This window comes from Herpailurus yagouaroundi, unplaced genomic scaffold, assembly GCF_014898765.1.
Source record: "Herpailurus yagouaroundi ecotype Mexico unplaced genomic scaffold, PumYag 221, whole genome shotgun sequence".
NCBI lineage: Eukaryota > Metazoa > Chordata > Mammalia > Carnivora > Felidae > Herpailurus > Herpailurus yagouaroundi.
The window spans coordinates 12,317,268-12,339,785 of NW_024412452.1; the positions used below are offsets into that span (position 1 = coordinate 12,317,268).

A 22,518-nucleotide genomic window follows, 5' to 3' on the forward strand; every position below is an offset into this window, starting at 1 on the left:
TAAATCTAGATTTAAGATGGAAGAGATGGGGCACCTTGGGTGGTTCAGTCAGTTGAGCATCTGACTCTTGATTTTGGTTCAGGTCATCTCAAGGCTATGGGATTGAGCCCTGCATCAGGCTCTGCACTGAGCGTGGAGCCTGCTTAAGATTCTGCCCCTTCCCTCCACCCTTATGCTCCTCTCCCTCGCTCCCTCACTAAAATTAAAAAAAAAAAGGAAGAAAGAAAAGGCATTCTATCACTCCCATAGGGGGAAGAAATCACTGCAGTTAGGGTGTTAGATAGATGTCTTTGAGTTTTCCCATTATCCATCCATCCATCCATCCATCCATCCATCCAACGATCACTATACATCCATTCAGGCCTGCATCAGGCTCTGTGCTGGGCATGGAGCCTGCATTAAGATTCTCTCTCCTCTGACCCTCCCCTGCTTATGTGTGTGCTCTCTCAAAAAAGAAAAAAAAAAAAAAGATAAATAGAAACCTGAAAGTCCTGTATTTGAGCCAGAAGAGTATAATGATGAATTTTATCATAAAAACAAAACACATATTTCCAAGCTCTGTCCATTGAAAAGCAACAACCACAACAGAAGCAATAAGCATCCTAAGGAGCCACTATTCCTTAAAGAAATGGCTAACTTCCTTAAAGAAATGTCTGGGGCAGAAAGTGTACAAGGTGAGCCTGCAATGTATCTATACATGGAGAACAAGGAATCTTTGAAAATTAGTAGTGTCCTGTTAAAAGGAATGAGGAGTCCTATCAAAAAGGCCCAAACTACGACAATTTGACCATCAATAAGACTACTACTGCAAAGGTATGCAACATCAAGTATGTTAAAATTCAGGAGTTCAATACTTAAATAAAAGAACTTACCATAGTTGGTGGGTACCAGCAACTCATCTTAAAAAAATGATTAAGGAAAAGCATCAGTATTTACCATGCTTGAAATCATGACCTGAGCTGAGATCAAGAGTTGGACGCTTAACCAACTGAGCCACCCACCCCTGTCATGCCTTTCCTTATTTTGAGAGAGACAGAGATAGAAGAGGAGGGGCACAGAGAGAGAGGGAAAGAATACCGAGCCGACACAGGGCTCGAACCTATGAACCATGAGATTATGACCTGAGCCGAAATCAAGAGGTGGAGGCTTACCAGAATGAGCCACCTAGACACCCCCTGCATCATGCCTTTCTTAAACAAACGACACCACTAAGTAACTAAAAAGCAGATGAGACAAGTTTCTTTTTTCAGAAGAGTATTCCAGCTTATACAAGGAATATACATTAAAATATCACCATTTTGCAACCCTCAATGAATAAAATATACATCTAAACTTTAAGCATCAACTGCTACTAAAATCCTAAAGAAAACAATCAGATACTTTGTGCCTCCTGATCAGGAAGATCACATCACCACCAGAAGCAGTCTTGACAAAAAGAAAAAGAACCAAATTCTGATGTTTCCATATTCAACCACAAATTCAAAGGATATCATAGGATAGAGGAATATACTAAAATTGCACTACAAGGCTGCAATCAACAAAATCTAAACTGTGAGGAACACTTCAGCAGTGTTTCTCAAATTATGTGAGGGATCAGCTTAATTTTTCTTTCCTTCCCCCACCCCCCATTTCCAATCCATCAGATTATTATTCTTTATAATACCAAACAAATAAATTAAGAAATTAAGAAATGCAGAAACATACAAACCCCATTTTAAAATTATTAGAGGTGCCTGGGTAGCTCCGTTGGTTGTGTATCTGACTTCAGCTCATGATCTCACAGTTCCTGAGTTCAAGCCCTGCTTCAGGCTCTATGCTGACAGCTAGGAGCCTAGAGCTTGCTTTGGAATCTGTGTCTCCCTGTCTCCCTGTCTCCCTCCCTCCCTCCCTCCCTATCTCTGCGCTCCTCCCCTGCTTGGGCTCACTCGCTCTCAAAAATAAACAAACATACATTAAAGAAAAAAGACCTATCAAAACAGTCACAAGGTATGGACTTTATTTGGACCTTGATTCAAACACAGTATATAATAAAATGAAAATCATTTATGAAACATTAGAAAATTTGAACTGGATTTAAATAAGGGATATCATTAATGATGTTATTGGTTACATGAAAATAATCCTTATTTTTAAAAAGCACATAATGAAATATGTATGGGTAAACTGACATGCTGAGATTTACTTTAAAATAGAGGTACGAGTGGAGATACATATATTCAGCTTTGAGTTCATAATTATTGAAACTACATAATTAGTATATATGTGTAAATTATCCTATTTTCTTCAATATGCCTGGTATTTTCCACAACCAAATCATATTAAAACAAAAATTTTAAATCTTAAAAACTTGGCTCTCATTTTTTTTTCAAGAATTCAAAAGGAACAGTTTTGGAGAGGCAGAAAATTTCCACAGCATTCTGTGCCAGAAAGGGTAATAAAACCTAGAAATTTTTATTAGAAGTGGTGTTGAATGCAATCGTTTATTGCTTTGGTGTCTAGATGATGAAATGATAGAAATTTTAAAAAGTACACTGCAATCAATTATATCCCCCAACCAACTAGTAAGCAAAAACTGCTACATATATGATGAAGTATAGTGTGAATAAAGGATGGAGGTATTGCAAGGTTTTCTGAAAAAAGTATACAACAATTCTAAAATTATATGCAAAGAGTCTTTATTTTTAGAAAAACACAAAACTTTTGTATTTGGAACCCTAAAAACTGCCAGTCTTAAGAACAATAAGCAGCAGACAGGAACATGATTTACTAAGTATAGCATGGTTTATATATGGTTTACTAACCATCAACACCTGTCACTAGGATGAAACAAAAATCATCCCTATCACTTTTATGCTTTAGGAGTTCCTTTTATTCTAATTTAGAATCCCAATTTCCATGTAACTAATTTGACAGAAGAGTTTCACACTTAAAATTTTAAGATTAAATTCCAAAGTTGAGGGGTGTCTGGGTGGCTCAGCTGGTTAGGCGTCTGATTTCGGCTCAGGTCATAATCTTGTGGCTTCCATGACTTCAAGTCCCGAGTTGGGCTCCGTGATGACAGCTCAGAACCTGGAGCCTGCTTTGGAGTCTGTGTTTCCCTCTCTCTTCTGCCCCTCCCCTGCTCATGCTCTCTCTCAAAAAATAAATAAAAACGCTAATAAAGAAATTTTTTTAATTCCAAAGTTGAATCAGACAAGATTAAAGCTCTTACTATCTCTGGTTTTAAAAGCTTCAGAGCGGCCTAAGGAAAAGATTCTGACTATACTGCTTTAGCTCACTGGCACCTTATTCTCCAACCTTTTAATAGCTCTTCTCCATCTTACTACCTCACTCACCAATCAGGTTTTAATTACAATAGACAGATAGCATTCATAAGCTATCCCTCTCCACACCCCATTCATTAGTCTATGGCATGTAGTAACAGTTTGTCATTTTGCTCAAGCTGTGGCTAAGCCTGAACCGAGTGTGCAGTGAATTTAGTGGGCAACAAAAAGTTGCTGCTTTTTGTTCCTCATTCTCGCTCACTGTGAGGTAATGTGCTGTGATGGGAGTAAGAGATCTAAAATAGTAGTAGTTTTCAGGCGCCTGGGTGGCTTAGTCAGTTGAGCGTCTGAGTCTTGATTTCGGCTCAGGTCATGATCACAGGGTCGGTGGACTGAGCCCTGCACTGGGCTCTACACTGAGCGTGGAGTCTGCTTAAGATCCAGTCTCTTTTCTCTCCCTCTCCCCTACTCTGGTGCTCTCTCAAATTAAAAAAAATTAAAAAAAACAAAAAAACCCAAAAAAGTAGTTTTTCATTTCCTTCCATTCATTCTCTCTTATTAAATGGTGTACTCTAATCTTGGAAAAGTTACGAAATCTGGTATTAAAGCAATTCAAAGTCAGTGGGCCTATGTTTGAAGCATGCCTAATCTAAAAATTTACAGTACAAGGCTATGTCCAGCACCTAATAATCCACTGAATTATTTTTTTGCACCTTTGCAACTCTTACAAACATATGAAATACAAATTCAAATGGTTTGAAAAGCAACTGTATTATGGTCCACAGAAGTACAGGCTGCTTGGTCTTTGTAGTTTCAAGCTAATACTAAATGACTTGCTAGAAGCTATCTTAAATAGGTCCTGGCAGAAACAGATGTTACTTCAAGCAGAAAAAAGTATCTTCCTAACACATTAAAAGCTGCAATTTTACTTAAACTTACCTGGGTCAAACTTGCTGTAATGTTATTTTATCCAGAAAAAATGGGAGTTTTAAGAAATCTTTGACCTATATATGAATGTTTGAAGCAAAGTGAAACCCTGCTATGCTATGACTTCCAGTAATACATGAAGAATCCCCAAACATCCTAAGTCACAGCAGTCTCCTGTCTGAAATCAGAGGCAACCAAGTCTTTAATAAAATCAGCCACAAACACAAGATGATATTTTAAATATACAGTAGGAACATTTATTTTAACACTTCTAAAAGATATTTCTCCATGCCTGATGATTTGATATAAAAATCAAACCCATCATACTTTCCCCATCAGTCTCTCCACATCAAGGGCAATCAGAAATTTGTACAACATGAATATTTGCTTCTGAAACAAAAATTACAAATTAATGATAACAAAAATACACAAATCAACTGGACCCTAAACGAATTTCTAATGAAGTCCTTCCCCTTTCCCCCAATCACCTAGAGCTTCTTTCTTCAGCCTCATTCTGCTCCTTTTCCTTTCTTTGCTTGGCCATGAACTTCTGTTAAAAGCAATTTGCAATATAAAATGTTTATTAGATGTAGCTTTGCTCTGTATACAAACGTATCTAATATATTTCACTGAATTTACAATTTAAAAGAGCCTGATCCTACAAAATAAAGATTAGAAACACATTGCCTTACATTAACATTCTTTCCTTCCATTCACCAGTCATCTGATATTTATGATATACCAGGCATTATGCTTGGTGCTTGGGGATTCAGTGGTCAACAAGATAGGTAAGGCCCTTTATTTCATGGAGCTTACATTCTAGTGGGGGAAGAGAAATAATAAAAGAATAAATAAACAAGACAATTTTGGGTGCTGGTAAGCACTATAAAGGAAAGAAATACAATAAGGTAAGTGATCGAGGTTGACTCTTTTTGGAAGTGGGAGGGAGTTTTGTACTTCAGCTAGGTCTTTCTTAAGCACAGCCCTTTCTGGGAAGTTGATATTGGAATTCAGATTTAGCTAAATGATGGGGAAGAGGTGGCTATACAAGTGGCATTGGGAGACAGCAAAGGAACAGTGATACAAAGGTACAAAAGCAGCAAAGGGGCCTTTCATGTATGAAAAGGAAAGCCAAGAGAGCTAGGAAAACTGAAAGGTAGTGAGCAATAACAGTGAGATCAGAGAAACAGGAATCAGATCTTCATAGCCCTACAAGAAGAAGTCTGGATATTATTCCAAATGTAATACAATGCCAGTGGAAATTTTAAATAGAAAAATGACATGATAAAGTTAAGAGCACAGGTAGTATAGCGTAACAGTTAAGGGTTTGAGGCCAGAATAGAACAGAGCTAGCTTCAAATCCTAGGTCTGCCATGAACTAGCTATGTGAACTTGGGACTAGATACTCTTTAAGCCTGTTTTCCTGATCTTTATAACTGGAACAATAAAAAATTTAAAAAAAATTTTTAAAAGTACATTTTGAATGACACCATCCACCTCCTAGAATTGACAAGGGGAGTAAATATGCTTCCAGCAAATAACAACTCAATAAATGTTAGAGCAGTGTTGATGCCACAGATTCAAGGTAGAGGATATATAAAACAACTCTCAAAGATTCCGGAGGAATCAGAAACACTGCTTCAACTATGGTTAATGATGATTCACTAAAGTAGTGCTTCCTAAAGATGAGTACAATTTTAAACAGGGGAGAGGGGTTGTGATTAAATCCATTTAGGGAATGTGTTAAATAAAGTTTAGCAGATTCTGACTAGACAATTCACAAAATTTAAAAAGCTATGTGTCCATGATTCTGCAAGAGGCCATCAGAATACATGGTTTCCCACACTTTAATGGAGCGTCACATGGGACTAATGACCTGCAGAATCTACTCTGGGGAATGCTGCCAGAGGAAAAGGAATAAAGACTCAGAGTTCCTGGCAAGGTACACTGAAGACTGTACTTTTGAACTGAAGAGGAATGAACAGGTACAAACCTTCAAAAGTTCTCCCAAAGGGAAAGAATGTACATTTTGGGTGGACACTTAAGTAGTTTGATTATAATACTACCCCCTGAAGAATTTCATGAGATGTTAAAAAAAAAAAGAGTTACCTCTGCATTTTGCTTATGACGTGTACTCTTGCAGTGATTTGTCATTGCTTTTTCACCTGAGTAGAAGAGGGAACAAATTGGACAGAAGAATCCAGCCTTCGGTACAAGAAAGTCCAAATCTAGAGGATGGAAGAAAGAGGGGGGAAGAGAGTGGAGGAAAATTAATAATTTATCTATAGCTGTGTTAATTTATCTAAACACAACAAACATGCTAATCACAATATATATTTACATATAAACATAATATATATGGCCATGTACCTAGGGATCAAGAGCAATTAAGCTTTTAATCACAAAACCAATGTCTCTATCTTTGAATGGATTCTATAATATTCCAGAGCCTCAAGGATACCATGACATTCCTTCAGAATAGCAATTTACTGGAAAATAATCTAAAAGCCTTTGAAATAAACCTTTTTGGAATCCTATTAAAATGAATCAAGAAAAAAAGAGGCAGAACGATGGGTAACTGCTTGAGGAATATGCTGGGTAAACAAATATGGTGCTCCTTAGCTCATTTTAGCTGGCCACAAAACAGTTTGCCAGCCAAGCTTTTCAGCATGTTCTATTTAACTGAAATTTCTGCCTGGGCAAGTATAACTCAATTCTTTCCATAGCAGCAAATGAAGTACAGGAATACAAGAAGAGACATTTCCCAGAATGCAAAAAAACCTTGCTAGGCCTAATAAACTGTCTTCAGAAATGTCAATGTGAATTTCTACTCTAATCATCTAAGCAAGGTTACTGCATTAGTTATCTAAACAACAGAACGCCTACTACGGTACTGAACTTTTATTTCATAAGGAGAAGGAAAAATGTCATGTTTATTTTTTACCTTCGGGAACATCAGGTACCACTGATTTCCCTAAAGAATCCTCAATCTTCTTACGTTTTCGTTCTGGTTCTGAATCCTTCAATGCAGATTCTTCATCAACTAAAATCATTAAATTTTCAAGGAAAAAGTTATTCAAAATAGACTTACAGCCTATAAACCTAACATCAGATAGTCCCTGCCTTCAAAGATTAACTTATGGTTCATCTCTCTAAGTAAACCTTCCTTGTTTAATCCCACTTGACCACTCTTCCAAGATTCTTCAATGTTAGGAATAAATGGACAAAAGCTAACAGCATATTTTGTTTATATATTGCTCTCAAAAGAACTTAAATGGTAATGGAAGAAGCCCAAGTTCTATAATTACTGTCAAGAGTTAACTAGAGTATGTTAAAGGGCTGGGTTGGGCTGGGAAAGAGTGTGGATTAAGGAGGAAAAGACATGGGTAGAAAATAATTCTGATGCCCTGTACTGAGGCTCTTCCAATCAGGAAAAACTGAGCCTAAACTGACAGACAAGACCCTTGTCAGACAGAATCGTAAGTGAAATTACAAATGTTAAAGCTCCGCAAAGTAATATGTGAGAAACATTCAATGTTAGCAGACTCTGCATAAAATGATCTTGGGGGAAAACAAAAATGGGAACTGGTTCCAAGCAATCCTGGTTACCCTCAGGAGCTGTAATACCTTACTGTTACTGTGGTAGTTGACAAATCTCCTTCACATATACACCATCTACTTAGCATTTATCTTGTGTGAGATAGGCAGGTCAAATCATCATTATCCCAATGTCTTCAGAGACGGAGAAAGCAAAACCAAGACACAAGAAACTATAGGCATGCCCAAGGTCGCAACGCTTGGACAGAGGCTAGAACCAAAGCTTGTGACTTCAAGTTCAGTGTCTCTCCATGCAACTGGGCCACTCTTCAACAAATATGAGGGGATGGACAGGAACTATGAAATCATTATTCCTGGTGTCTTACAAGTCATCAAGTCCTAAAGAGTCAATTAAAAAAGGCTCTCCCTTTTCTTGACTTGATTAAAATAGCCTGTAGTCTCTTCCTACAAAAGTTTATTCCCTCACCAGAGTAATAATAAACTTTCTCAAACATATTTGCTCCGGCTACATTTATCTTGTAATATTAAAAATATATGTTATATATAATTATTTAAATAGATTAGAACAATTATTTTAGGTTTAAAATTATTTAGAAAATTACTTTTGCTTCTGCTAGGTCCTTTTGTCAAATGTATTGTCCATTAACAGAAATAAATTGTTATATAAACAGTATGTAAGTCATCTTTATTCTTCAGCTGAGATGAGGCAGTTCTAGACAAGCTGGTAGTTGCAAACAGAAATCCTGGGAGAAAAACACTCTCATGAAATCATGCTAGGAGCTATTTGTCAGATTACCAAACTACTAACTATAGCTTTGTATCAAGGAGAAGTTATGGAGAAGAACACACAAAGAAGGAAGAGTACCCACTTAGCCATGGGAGAGAGCTTCAAGAAAGACATGAACAATAGTAACGAATAATGCAGAGAGGTCAAATAAAACCAAATTAGGAAGAAAAGAAAACAATAAATCAAGCTGGGGGGGTTCTCTGTCAACATCAATTTCAGGAAGGTGAATTAGAAAGAAGTCAAAATACATTCAGTTTAATGAGAAGAAGTGAAAACAGGTGATTCCTTCCAGATACTTCGCACTGAAAGCAAAGAGAAGGGGTGGGAACCAGAAGGATTCCCAAGTTAAGGGCATGTTTTTTTTTTTAATGGGAAAGACTTGGCCATATTTTATATGTGAGGTGCCACGGTAGATCAAATACAAGTTGGTAGACAGGGGAGATACTCTATTTGCTCTGGTAAATGGAAATGAAAGCAAGGTTATCCAGGGAGGAATGAGCTGGGTAATGCAGTAGGTGATACAGAGTGGGGAAAAGACCTCTATTACATCTGGTTAGGAAATGAGGAAGAAAGGAGGCCTAGAACAGACTGTGAAGCAGCACTGAGGGCACAGCTTAGATCAGATTCAATGAACTTGGACTTGATCACAGTTAGTAGTTTTTCCTTAAAGAAGACAGGACAGAAAAGCAAGAGGGCAAGGAGGGTACATCAATGAGAACGGTACAAAGAATACCTTGTAGTGCTGTTTAAAGTCATCCTAGTAGTTGATTTTTTGCTTTAACTCTCTGAATCAGTTAACTTGAGACATGGAACTGTGTGTTTTTTCTTACCCTTTTTATAATTTTGCTCTGAATATAATAGACACAGTGACAAATATTTGTTGAGTGACTAGAGTATTCACTCTCACTAGACACTGGTCCTTATTTGTCTCAACATAAATTTTATCAATGTTTAGACACCTTGTTTCATCCATTGGCTAGCTGCTTGGCAGCCTCCACAAAGCAAGGGATCTGGGCCCACAAATAAGAATTAAGCAATGATTTCTACTTGAGGCTGCAACATGGTCAGAATAATCTTTTGTGTATCATTTCCACAAAATTGTCATGTTTTATTGTCACATTCTATCATAAAAGGACTGCCTCCTATTCTGTTATCCCATTCTATTATATTCCATTATCTTCAAGTTACAAAGACAAAAATCTTTATCCAGGTAAGTCTGCCTTCTCTGCCTCACCACCCCCCCCCCCCCACGGTGTTTCACTGCTTTTCTACTTTTCTTCTTAGATGGTAGACCTTTGGAATTTCAATGACCACCTTGTGTTGTGTTACTTTCTACACTCCTCCCCACTTCCATCAATCCTGCTTTACCTTCACTAATTTGGAAGGCCTCTTCACCTTTCACTGGTTCTGTCGCAACAGCTCTTTCCAATGGTGGTGTTTTCCCAATTCTAACTCTCTTGGTTGGCGTTTTAGCTTTAAAGAGAAAGTCTAATTTATTGCTATAGTAATAGCATGCCATTCTTAGTTCAGAAATTATTTTGATCTTCCTAAAGTGAGCTAAACCTATTACTCTATACCATCAAAATATTACTTGACAGTGAAATGGTACCTTTACAAATTTTTCTAAATCCTAAATCTAAGGAAAAACTGGGAAGCAGTCTGGTAGAATAACATCCTTCTATTCATCAAAAGCTGTGTTTTCCAGTAACACAAATATACCATTTTCATTCCAATTCTAATTTGGGCACTCTAGTTTGCTTTCCAGCTTTGTCATCTTTTCTTGAGGTATGATAACTTGGGACAAAGTCTGCTCTATAGTTAAAAGAAATCTGTGAACTTGCACACATTTCTTTGGATAGTATCACTGGCCATATAACTGCCTGTTGACTTCTTATATTAACACAGGAAAAATTATTAGTAATGCTGCAACATCTATTTTAAAAATTGTAAATGAAATCCCCTCATAAAGCAGAAAAACTACCACTTCTAAATATCTACCTGCTAAATGTCTTTCAATCATGGTTTTCAGATCTTCTTCCATAACATTTTCATTTATTGGACCAACGTGGGACAAGGCTTCAAGCTTCATCTTCTTTGTGTCCACAGCTCTCTTCTTTCTATCCCCCCTTTTATCTGTGGGATGGTCATTTTTGCTTTGTGCTAATTCAACTTTTAAATCATTGTCTCCATCTTCCTCCTCTCCAACTTCATCAACAGTAACAAAATTAAGCTCTTCTTTAAGGTTGTTAAAATCTGCCAGGGAGTCTTCATCCTCTTCAGTTACTTCATCCAAAGTCACTAAATGCAAATCACTGCTGTCATCCTGTATCTCATCTACAGTAACTAAGGTAGAAGGGTCTTCAGGCATCTGGGAAGAAATGAACCCAATGGGATCCCTTCCAGTATTTCCCTCATCTCCTTTAGTATTTAAAGTGGTAAAACTTAAGTCTGCCGATTCATTTAAAGGTAGCTCCTCAACTTCACCAATTTCATCCACAGTTACCAAGCGTTCCTGTTTGAGGAGATCTTGCTCTTCAGCCACTGACAGTACAGTAACATCTTTAGGTTCACTATGGGAAATGCAATCATCTTGATCAATTAACTCATCTAATGTAAGAAGTGAATTTGAATTTTTTACCATTTCTTCCATATTTATTTCTTCTTCATCAATTACTTCATCCACAGTGACTAGAGCTTGTGCTAGATGTGCAGCTCCATCTTCCTCTTCCCCAATCTCATCCAATGTTACAAAAGATAATTCCCCCTCAACAACACGAGGGGCAGAAGTTTTCCCCTTCTTCTTCTTTAAGTTAAGTTCACAGGAAGGGGTATTTTTCAGAGCTTCTTTTCTTTTTCCCTTTAGTGGGTTCTGCTTGGCTTGAAAAGGATTTACTTCTTCTATAACCTCATCTACTGTGACAAATTCATCCAAATTAAATGGAAATGATGATTCCTGTTGAAAAGATTAAAAAAAAAAAATCACAGAACTGTGAACAGAACCAGATACCAACAACTGGTCAGGTTCCAAATAATCTCAGTAAATGTGCATGAAGGATCATCTGTGAGAATTTCAGGGCAAAGAAATTTCCTATAGGCTGAGAGAAGCTAGTTTTTAAAGCCCCACAAACAAATCAGCTCTAATTCATAATAAACAACACCAAAGGTAAAATCTTAACAAGATCAACCTACTTTGACCTTTACTTAATTTCAATAAGATTACAATTATTTCCTAAGTGATATACGAGTTTTGAAATATGAAACACAAAAATACTACACTTAAAAGCACTTACCAATTACAACAATGTAAAGAATTTACTGTACCCTGTTAAATGTTACCTAACAAGTGTTCTAGGAGACTTATTGGACTATTAAAAGTACCTCAAATGTAGCCGGAAAGTAAATAGCTAAGTAGATTGCTCCATTAACCAATTAAGATATACAGCATTAATATGAAGTTTATTCTTACTAAGTAAGACTTAATGTCAAATACAACTGCATTTGGGAAAAAAAAAAACAACAACAACAACAGTATGTGGGACGCCTGGGTGGTTCAGCCGATTAGGCGTTCAACTCTTGATTTCAGCTCAAGTCATGATCTTATGATTGTGAGATCAAGCCCCATGTTGGCTCCACACTGAGCATGGAGCCTGCTTGGGATCCTGTCCGTCTCTCCCTCTGACCCTCCTTCACTTGCACACACTTTCTCTCTCTCAAAATTTAATTCTAAAAGAGACAGAGAGAGACAGAGAGAGAGAGAAAAAACAGTATCTGTAATTTGAAAAATGGTGTTAATACTAAAGAAAATAATCCCCAACAGGCCTCCTACAAACTTAGTATGCTATCAACAATCAATTATTAGTATATATAATGACATTAGAACATACACTCAGTAAGGGGGTGGGGGAGGGAACGGACATGTAAGCATTTGTAATACCCACTTTTTAAGACAACAGAAATAACTGTTATCCTTACTTCTGCTTCTTAAACTACTACCATTTTTCCTTGCCCTGAATAAAATAGGCCCCAAATCATCCCTTACCAGGGGAAAAAAATAAAATGACTAAAAAAATATTTTATGCATGGTAGGAAACCTAAAATATCAAACAACAACAACAAAAAAAGAAGACATTTATTTGGCAGTAGAACTTAGTACCAGGAAAGTAAATCTTAAGAGCCCATCCAGTTAGGTTAAATTGAGCATCTCAAAAGGAAGACCTGTTTGCAAGTTCCACAGAATGGCAAGGACCCCAGTCAAACACCGGTCTTCTTTACACATGTGCTTTTATTCTGTTTATAACCTATTGCCATCAATATAAGATTGGAGGGATTTTCCTATTTTAATTCCCTTCCTACCCCTGCCTAATTTTTTGCCCTGCACCATGAACACAAACCATTTAGCCTAGCTCAAGGTCAAAAAACAAATTGGTGGTAGGGTCAAAAAAAAGGTATCTCATTCCTGTCCCTTGCTCTGTATCAAATTGACTATTACAGGAGAGACACAAGTTACACCACAGATGAACTCTTCTGTTGAAGGACAGAATAGAAGGCTTAATGTTAGTGACTTGTTTCTTACCTCTTTAGATTTGGAACTTCTACCAGTGGTGCCTTTAGGATTCTTAGTGTTTTGCCCAGCCAAAGTCTGAAACATTAAGTAAAAAAATATAGAAAAACAGAATTTACAACTATGTTATTAATGTCCTTAAAAAAAAAAAAAAAAAAAAAAAGAAGAATCCAAACACCAAACAATATCCAAACACATTTAATTATGCAAACAGTTAACAGGTATAGCACACTAAGTCAACAATCATTTAACAGTACAGGCATCATCTCTGTAAGCTGTAGTTAAATTGTTTTATTGATCTTTTCTTCCCTATAGCCACAATGTCTAAGTTGGGCAATCAGTAAGCTGATAAAGGAAGCTTCACTTTAAGAAAGAAAACCATTTCCCATTCAGAAGCAGAGTGCTAAGTCACCTCAGGACATTCACTGCAGAATTTTTTTTAAACCAGTTATATTTCTGACCACATTTTATCCAAATAACGTTTTTCAAACCTGTTAATAAATTACTAACTTGAGCTTATTATTTAAATGTCTATTGGCTTAACTCGATGGAATCATTAAGAGAAACTGAGTTTGGGAGTGGAGTGAGGAGATGAAAGTACAAAACAAGATTACATCTCCTACTCCAAAGCTACCACAGCAGAGCTATTTCAAAGATACACTGAGCCATTCTTCCTACCCTCCTCACCTTATTGTTGCTGTCATCCCGTTTCATGATGGAAGGTCTAGCCTCTGTTTCCTGAGATTGTTTTGTAATATCCCTGTAATCCAGTTTAGAATCCTTGCCTTGCAGGGCTGAGATCCTTCCACTGCCTCCTCTGGTAACACCGCAATGAGTGGGTCTGAATTTATTGCTGTTTTCAGCCAAGCCTGACCTGGCACTTGGAGGTTTAAGGAGACCCAATTCCTTGGCTGAAAGTTTCTTTTCAGCATTTATTTGATCTCTGAGTACAGATTTTAGAAAACTTTTCTGGTTTTCAGATTTTGAAGCTGTAGCTTTTGCCTTTGGAGAGGAGACCATACCAGCCTTGATGCTTGATTTAGTGCTAGATGTATGTGATACAGCCAACATACTAGTTTTACTAGTTTCATCAGGCTTGTTGGCCTGACCCATTCCTTTATTTGGGTATGCCTTGATCACAGCATTTTCTGCAGGCTTTTCTTTCACTGCTGCCATAATCTTTTCCAACTTCTCTGCAACCATCCTAGCATCATTCCTTTCAGCCTTTTCTGTTCCTATCTGCAGATCCATTCTGGTTTCCTTACTATTAATTTCATTCTTCTCCTTTTCATCCATGTTACTTTTCTCAGGAATTCCCTTTTTGTTCACTGCTTTCTCATCCCCAATGGCAATTCCAGGTACTAAGGCCACAACACAAGGAGATGGTACTATTTCTGAAACAGTTTCGTGTTTATCCACTTCAGCTACAGCTTCTATCATAGACTGTGTAATCCCAGAAAAGAAATCTTCTGCTTCAGCTGGAGATTCTTCTAGAATTCCTTTAATGTTCCTTTCTTCTATAAATGCACTGTCGGATGTAGATAATTCTGTTTCAGGGTTAATAATTTCTGCCTCTTCCTTCTCAAAGTCACTGGTATACACCTGCTGATTTAAAACACACTCCTCTACATTTTCAGTAAATAATTCAATACTGATTGGAGTGGATGCTACAAGAGGAATTTCCACTTTGACCTCTTCTCCTTGAGTTTCAACTTCCAACGTTTCAATAGCAAAGTCAGAGTCACATAGTGCTTTTTCAGGTTCTTCCACACAAGGTTCTTCCAGCTGTACAGAAGTTTCTGTTTCAATGTTGGGAACAGTTTCTTCTTCAACCTCACTAGGTTTAACAGAGGGACTATCAGCTGCTGTTTGCACCTCACTTTCATCAACTGGACTGTTTTTCAAGTCAGGGCTAAAAGTATTTAAAAACAAACAAAAAAAAAGAACACAAACAAAAACACAAACAAAAATCAAACTATGATGAGAATTCAACCATTATAAATAATCCTGTTGATGCCAATTGTTAAGACTTCCTGATGCATTAGTAATAAGCACTGGGAAATCCAGCCAATAGGCATTAAAATGGTAAAGATGTTTTGACATAAATATGTAAACAATATAAAATTTTTAAAAAGATCCTCCATTGCATTGAAGAATTCTTCTTAGTTCAAAGGAAATAATGACAAAACTATGATCACTGATAAAATTCTTCTAACCAATTTTTTTCCTTCTGGGTCACGTTTGCACTAGACATGAGAAGGCTGAATGTGAGACATCTCAAATTATTAAGATCTTCCCAAGAGTGCTAACTAAAATAATAAAATATATGTATAGTTCTACAATGAAACTAATAATCCATGCATTGAAATTTAAAATTTTAAGTGAATCTTACCTAAAATGAACAGAAAAAGAAACTGGTAGGGAGAAGGCTATACTCTTAACCATGTCAACTCTTTTTTTTTTTTTTTTTTTGGATGTGAGACAGATTTGTTTTTCCCAAGAACTGTATTTATTACTAATAGTAATACGTAAAAGAAATCTTTCTTTGGAAGTATCTTTTAAATACTCTATTGGATTCAAAGTTAGAGGTAAAACTAATAGAATCATCTTAACATAAAGTATGTGCCTTTGGCTACCTGAGTGAGAAAGTATATATTAAAAGAAATCTTTCCAGTTACAGAAGAATAATTTAGAATTCTGAAGTCTTAAGTAAAATTGTTCAGAAGAAATGGAGAAAATGCATGGCAAGTATATATAACTGATCTTTTTTCACTATGGTCTTCCTAAATCCAAAGTAAACAAAAGTGTATGTGATTCTGTAATTCAACTTCTTTCACTGAGACAGAGACAGAATAACTTTTTATATTAATGTTCCATAGATCAGAGGTTATCTTGAAGAATGACAAGGAAAATCTGAGTTTCCGAAGCAATGCTATCAAAACAAATAAAATGTAACAAATACATCCACTTAATTACATTAGAAGCAGCACATTAGAGGAAGACATCAGAATGCCATTTCAATACCTCATAGTAAAGAATATTGGTTTTTTTCCTCCTAGTTTTCAAGGAAGGAGGGGATGAGACATCCGCTCGATACGATTCTCAGAGGATGGCTATATATCTTTTAGTTAATGCAAGATGAGGCATATCAGTGTCCTGAGATGTTAACATTTCAAAACTTTGGAAAAAGTAAGTGCTACCGTATCAGGGTCTAATCATTTGACAATAAACTGGTCTTCCCCTCCAAAGATGGTTAAGTTTAAACTTCCAAAGGAAAAAAATGTTCTAAGAGATTGGAGAAACACCTCTTGATGAAAAGTTATAAAGGCAGAATTGGAGAAATTTAAGTTCAAAAGTCAGTAACGACAGACTTTAATCCGTATGTATTCTATTCATTTATATAACCTTCCTTTATATGCTGAAAGGGTTTAAAACTTTTTATTTGAAATAATTCACATCCCTTATATTCAAAAATACCAATGGCTGATTTTAAGGGTTCCAAATCCTTCGAACTAGTCAAAATAAAACTTGTGGCCAAGTACAAATATGACAAAGATAAGAAAAACTTGTGACATTTAGTTATAGCAGTTATGTAAATAATTGCTTCTCAAAATGTAAGCTTTCATTTTTAATTTACAAGACTCATTTTCAATAAAGAAGATTAAATTCAAACTCCTGCCTCATTATAGAACTAAACCATTAACACTAAAGGCTTTATAAATTAGAGCTATACAAAAACACCAAATCTACTGAGCTAAAGGAAAACAATGGAGACGTTGATTCCTGGCTCTAGGGCATAGTAAGTCCTTCCACTTTACCATATTTAAGGTTGGTCAAAAAAAAGCTATTATCTTTTGTACAAATCACTATGCAGTTCCATACTTCAGAGAGCATGGACCTACTTAGAAAAATGGCTTAATATGACGTTTGTTTATATGCATTTGTCTTTTAAAATTATAGTGCTTTCTTCATAGATTTCATTTACCAAAAACTAACATCTAGTTTTCTGGCTAATATGGGAAAAAGCCTCCGTGTTCATCAAGTTAGCCTGGAGAGTCAATTTGAGATGTCAAATAAATGAATTATTAACACCGAAGTATAAAAAAAAAAAAAAAAGTCTTTTAAAGATCAAAGGAATACACAGTCAAGTTTTGGGAAATGGCACAAAAAAGAAATAGGAAAGACATCCAGGATATAGGTATCTAATTTCCAACCCTGTCCCACTTCCACCTCCCCATAAATACTAGGGTTTCAAAACTCAAAAAAAGCTGGACATGAGAACAAAGGTTAATACCATACCCTACACTTTGCGAGAAACTTTAGACTACAATTTAACAATACTGAAGATTAGTATTTACATTTCAGATGGCCAATGGGAAGTTCCCAACATTATTAACGAGTTGGTGAAAACTGCACCTTGCATCCTTAATCACATGGTAAGTAAATAATGTTTACATGGGAGGGAATGAGAACAGGCAAAATGTAGAATATTATTAATACATCCATAGATTTCCTTTAAAAATAGGAAATACATTTAAATACATTAAACTAATTATAAACAAAATAATCACATCAAGATGAATTAGCACTCAAAAGTGCCTCAAAAACAAAAACAACACAAGCACCAGTATTTTCCCAGGATCACTTTACTCCGATAAAGAAATGTGAAGTATTCAGGCCCCATCCCACGTCTTTTTCTCTAATATATGTAAGTCAGAAAAAACTGCAAAATGGAAATTAAGTTATTAGTACTAGAATTTTAAAAGTGAATTTTATAAGATTAAACAACTATCTGTAAATTCATTAAGAAGTATCTTTGGGGTGCCTGGGTAGCTCAGCTGGTTGAGCGTCTGACTCTATTTCAGCTCAGGTTATGATCTCATGTTTGGTGGGTTTGAGCCCCACACCAGGCTCTGGCTGACAAAGAGACCACATGGGATTCTCTCTCTATCCCCCTCTCTCTGCCCCTCCCCTGCTCACACGCACACAGGCTCACTCTCTCTTTCTCTCAAAAATAAACAAAAAAAAAGAAAGGATAGGGGCGCCTGGGTGGTTCAGTGGGTTGAGCATCCGACTTCAGCTCAGGTCATGATCTTACAGTCTGTGTGCATTCGAGCCCTGTGTCCGGCTTTGTGCTGACAGCTCAGAGCCTGAAGCATTCTTCCGATTCTGTGTCTCCCTCCCTCTCTGCCCCTCTACTGTTTTACACTCTGTCTCTCAATCTCTCTCTCTCTCTCTCTCTCTCTCAAAAATAAAATAAACATTAAAAAAAATTAAAAAAAAAAAAAAAAGATCTTAGATTTTAAAAGGTGAGTCAAATAATGAGAGGAAAAAATGACCAGAACACAGACAATAGTTGTTTGTGCAGACCTGAAACTATGTCAAATGAAATACATAAGATGAATTTTTGGAAGAGCCTACTCACTTAATCAGCCGGAGTTAGTGTGGCCAAACTGTAGGTCTACCTATATTACCTGTGGCATTACCACTCAATAAGCCCTTTGTGGGCTTCTATATTCAACAGTGCTGTTGGCATTACGTCTTAGACATGTGAACATAATTGGTATTAATAATGTACAATTTAAAAAAGTCTGTACTGACACGTACAGCAAACCTAATTGCTTAAAGTTACCAACATATTTTGAAGTACTCTTAATTACCTTTATCATTTAAAAGCCTCATGTAAGAATTACTAAGACAAACTGAGTGGCTCAGTCAGGTGAGCATCCCACTTCAGCTCAGGTCATGATCTTAAAATTAGTGCATCAAATAAAACAAAATATCCATATTTAAACACTTTCAAAATGCTGTTTCAAACTGATAAGCTCTTAATATAAAGACTCTAACAAGGGCAAATCACTTAGTATTAAGGGAAAAGAATTCTAAATCAGTGATTCTCAATGAAAAGCAATAAAACGAAGGTAATTAATTGGTTGAGGCAAAAGTGGTTATAAGGGTGAGAAAGTTACTAAGAAGAGGGTGTATTATATATAGTCTAAATAAGACTGGGAGTCACTAGTTTGTGTAAACACATAAGAACAAGTTTTCATCTTTTATCCAAGTTTTCAAACATTATTTTGTTTTATAATAAATATCCTTCCCCCAGTTGTTTTCAAAAAGTATCAAAATACATACTGAATACTTTCTTTTTTGGTTTTAAGTCAATGAAATTTTATTACTGTGTTTAACCTTTCTGGGATAGAAAAATCTAACAAGAATACTGATAACAGAAATTGAGTTGTTCAAGAGTCCTCGCGAAACATTTCATAAAGAAGTCATTTGTGTATTTAATTCAAACTGAGTTTACATATTTGGTTTTTCTAAAGTATCAGTAAATACCTTACAGAGACTAAAAAACAAAACAATGCTCCCTCAAACAGTCAGAAAAAAAACAAAAAACAAAAAACAAACCAAAGACACACAAACTGCCCCACACTTCATATATATAACACAAAATGGACATGGAAGATACAAACTTTTTGCTACAAGTGAACAATTACTATAAAAGGCAGAAACAAAATTCAGTAATTAAATACTATGCAAAAATGACAGCAAACTTAAAGCAACATACCTTTCTTTTCCTAGTTCTGGGTCTTTGTCAGCTTGGGCCTGTAACACAATTCCACATTTCATTAGAGGTTATTCTACCGGATTTTAAATATTTAACCCATCAGTGCAATGTTTTCAGTTCTTAAAATCTAAGCTAAAGAAGCAAGACCACATCTTAAAAATAAAACAGTTTTCAGTGTCCACTTTAAATTTCAGATTCTAGAATTTTCTTCTCATTAAAAAGCCCTAAGGTAGGTTATAGAGAATAAGTGACACACAGAAATTAATCACAGAAAGTCTCAATGTTGATACAAACAAGAAACTTTTTTAACAGCTTAGAATTACTGTCTTTTTTAAAAGAATAAAAACCATCAACATCTTCATTGTGCAATTATTATTTAAAAAAACTACTTATGGGGCGCCTGGGTGGCGCAGTCGGTTAAGCGTCCGACTTCAGCCAGGTCACGATCTCGCGGTCCGTGAGTTCGAGCCCCGCGTCGGGCTCTGGGCTGATGGCTCAGAGCCTGGAGCCTGTTTCCGATTCTGTGTCTCCCTCTCTCTCTGCCCCTCCCCCATTCATGCTCTGTCTCTCTCTGTCCCAAAAATAAATAAATGTTGAAAAAAAAAATTAAAAAAAAAATAAATAAATAAAAATAAAAATAAAAAAATAAAAAAACTACTTATAAGAAAGACTACTGAGGATGGCTGGAAGGGTGTTGGGTGGGGCGAAGGGCTAAATGGGCAATGGGCATTAAGGAGGGCATTTGTTGAGGGGTGCCTGGGTGGCTCAGTCGAGTGAGTGTCCAACTTCAGCTCAGGTCATGAGCTCACTGTTCATGGGTTTGAGCCCCGCATCGGGCTCTGCACTGACAGCTCAGAGCCTGGAACCTGCTTCAGATTCTCTGTCTCCCTCTCTCTCTGTCCCTCCCCTGCTGGTGCTCTCTCTCTCTCTCTCTCTCTCTCTCTCAAAAATAAGCACTAAATAATAATAATAATAATAATAATAATAATAATAAAGGAGGGCACTTGTTGGGATGCACGCTGTGTTGCTATAAGTGGTGAATCACTAAATTCTATTGCTGAAATCATTATTACACTACATGTTAACTAACTTGGATTTAAATAATAGTAAAAACAATCTTAAAAAAAAAAAAAGGCTTTCTATTCAAAACACCTAGAAGTGCTGAGCAAAATTTAACAATAATCCTTTTAAACATGTATCTAAACCACTAAAAAATAATGTCCTAGGGCCCAAAATGGAAATTAAAATTCAATGCGTATGGGGGCACCTGGGTGGCTCAGGTCATGCATGATCTCATGTTTGTGAGTTTGAGCCCCGCACTGGGATCTCTGCTGTCTGGGCAAAGCCCACTTCAGATCCTGTCCTCCTCTCTCTCTGTCCCTTCCCTCCACCTCCCACATATGCGCGCGCTCTCTCTCTCTCAAAAATAAAGGAAGTTTATAAACAGATAGATAACATTCGACGCCTATGTAACCAACACTGGTCCAGGCACTGGACACATCAGTGAACAAAATAGCAAAAACTGTCTGCTCTTTAGAGCTTATACATACTAGCTATATGCTTTTTCTGTGGGAATCATATGTATTCTGAGTGGGGAATTATCTTTCTCTGTATTTTGTCAGATTAAAAAGTGAAAATTATACTTTAAAGAAATTGAACAATGTGCCTAGAGAGGATTCCTGGTGTGGATGATGGGAGTCCCAGGCCTTCGTTACTGGGGCATCTTGCTGGGCAGTCTACAGTGTAATGATACATAAAGATGAGAGTTGATAAGCGCCAATCACAGTATTTACAATCAATCTTCCCATTCACAGGAGAAACTTACGGGGGGTGGGGGGAGGGGAGCTGTATGATAGTAGAGGAAATCTATACCAGATACCCTTATTAGCTAGCTTGCTTCTTTATTCATAAATGAGAAAAACAAATGCACAACAGAAAGCAAGATAAGCATACAAAACAGACTGAAGATATTTCAGAGAACTGCAATCAGTTCCAACTGAAATCCACAAAATCAGTTACAGGTGTTACTTTCAGAAAGACAGAACACTAAAGAGGAAGACTTTCTTCGAGAAAAGGAACACACCAATCTTTATAAATTCACTGAGTGCTCTAAGCAGGATATATGAAGTCCCAAACCAAGATAAAACCTTCTTCACTGTGCTAGCTAGCCATACTGATCCTCCTTGGAGTTCATGAATCATCAACTCTGTCCTTAAGTACTTACTTAGCACTTGCTCTTCTTCTTTAAAAACCCTCCTTCCTTTTTATTTGTAGAGCTTGCTCTCTTACTTTGTTCAGGTCTCAAATAACTATTCCTCAGAGGGGCTATCCTTGACAACCCTAAAATACACATTCGCCCCCATCTATTACTCTCTCTACCTTTTTATCTTGATTGGTCTCCATAGCACTTCACAGCATTTTTTACCACTTGACGTGTGTGTGTGTGTGTGTGTGCGCGCGCGTGCGTGAGTGAGAGAGACAGACAGACACATACACACATACAGAGATTTATAGATTTATAGTCTGTCTTCTCTATTAAAATATAAGCTCCTTGAGGACTTGGGACATCAACTCCTCTGTTTATCCATGTATTCCAACACCTAAAATAATGCTGGCATATAGATAAGGCATTAGATAAATATCTGCTTAATGAATAAATAAATAAAAGCTGAAAGCCTTCAAAAGAAAAAAATACAGGAGATATGATTAGAATCAGCTTTCTCCTTAACAATACAGGTTAAGGGGCACCTGGCTGGCTCAGTCAGTAGAGCATGTGACTCTTGATCTTGGGGTTGTGAGTTCAAGTCCCATGCTAATTGTACAGAATACTTAAAAAAAAAAAAAAAAAAAA

The 22,518-nt window shown here is 36.6% G+C and overlaps 1 protein-coding gene across 1 annotated transcript in view; it reads right to left on the reverse strand.

Moving 5' to 3' along the window:
- Positions 1-4,419: 4,419 nt before the first annotated feature.
- The window catches only part of ZNF638 (zinc finger protein 638), a 136,198-nt gene continuing 118,099 nt past the window's right edge, over positions 4,420-22,518 (reverse strand). Inside the window, exons 22-29 of the mRNA XM_040458308.1 lie at positions 19,668-19,705; positions 13,784-15,008; positions 13,109-13,174; positions 10,534-11,488; positions 9,904-10,008; positions 7,135-7,233; positions 6,300-6,418; positions 4,420-4,740 (exon numbers count right to left, since the gene is read on the reverse strand). Coding sequence (XP_040314242.1) covers positions 4,675-4,740; positions 6,300-6,418; positions 7,135-7,233; positions 9,904-10,008; positions 10,534-11,488; positions 13,109-13,174; positions 13,784-15,008; positions 19,668-19,705 — 2,673 coding nt within the window. The 3' untranslated portion in view covers positions 4,420-4,674. The remainder of the gene's footprint in view (positions 4,741-6,299; positions 6,419-7,134; positions 7,234-9,903; positions 10,009-10,533; positions 11,489-13,108; positions 13,175-13,783; positions 15,009-19,667; positions 19,706-22,518) is intronic.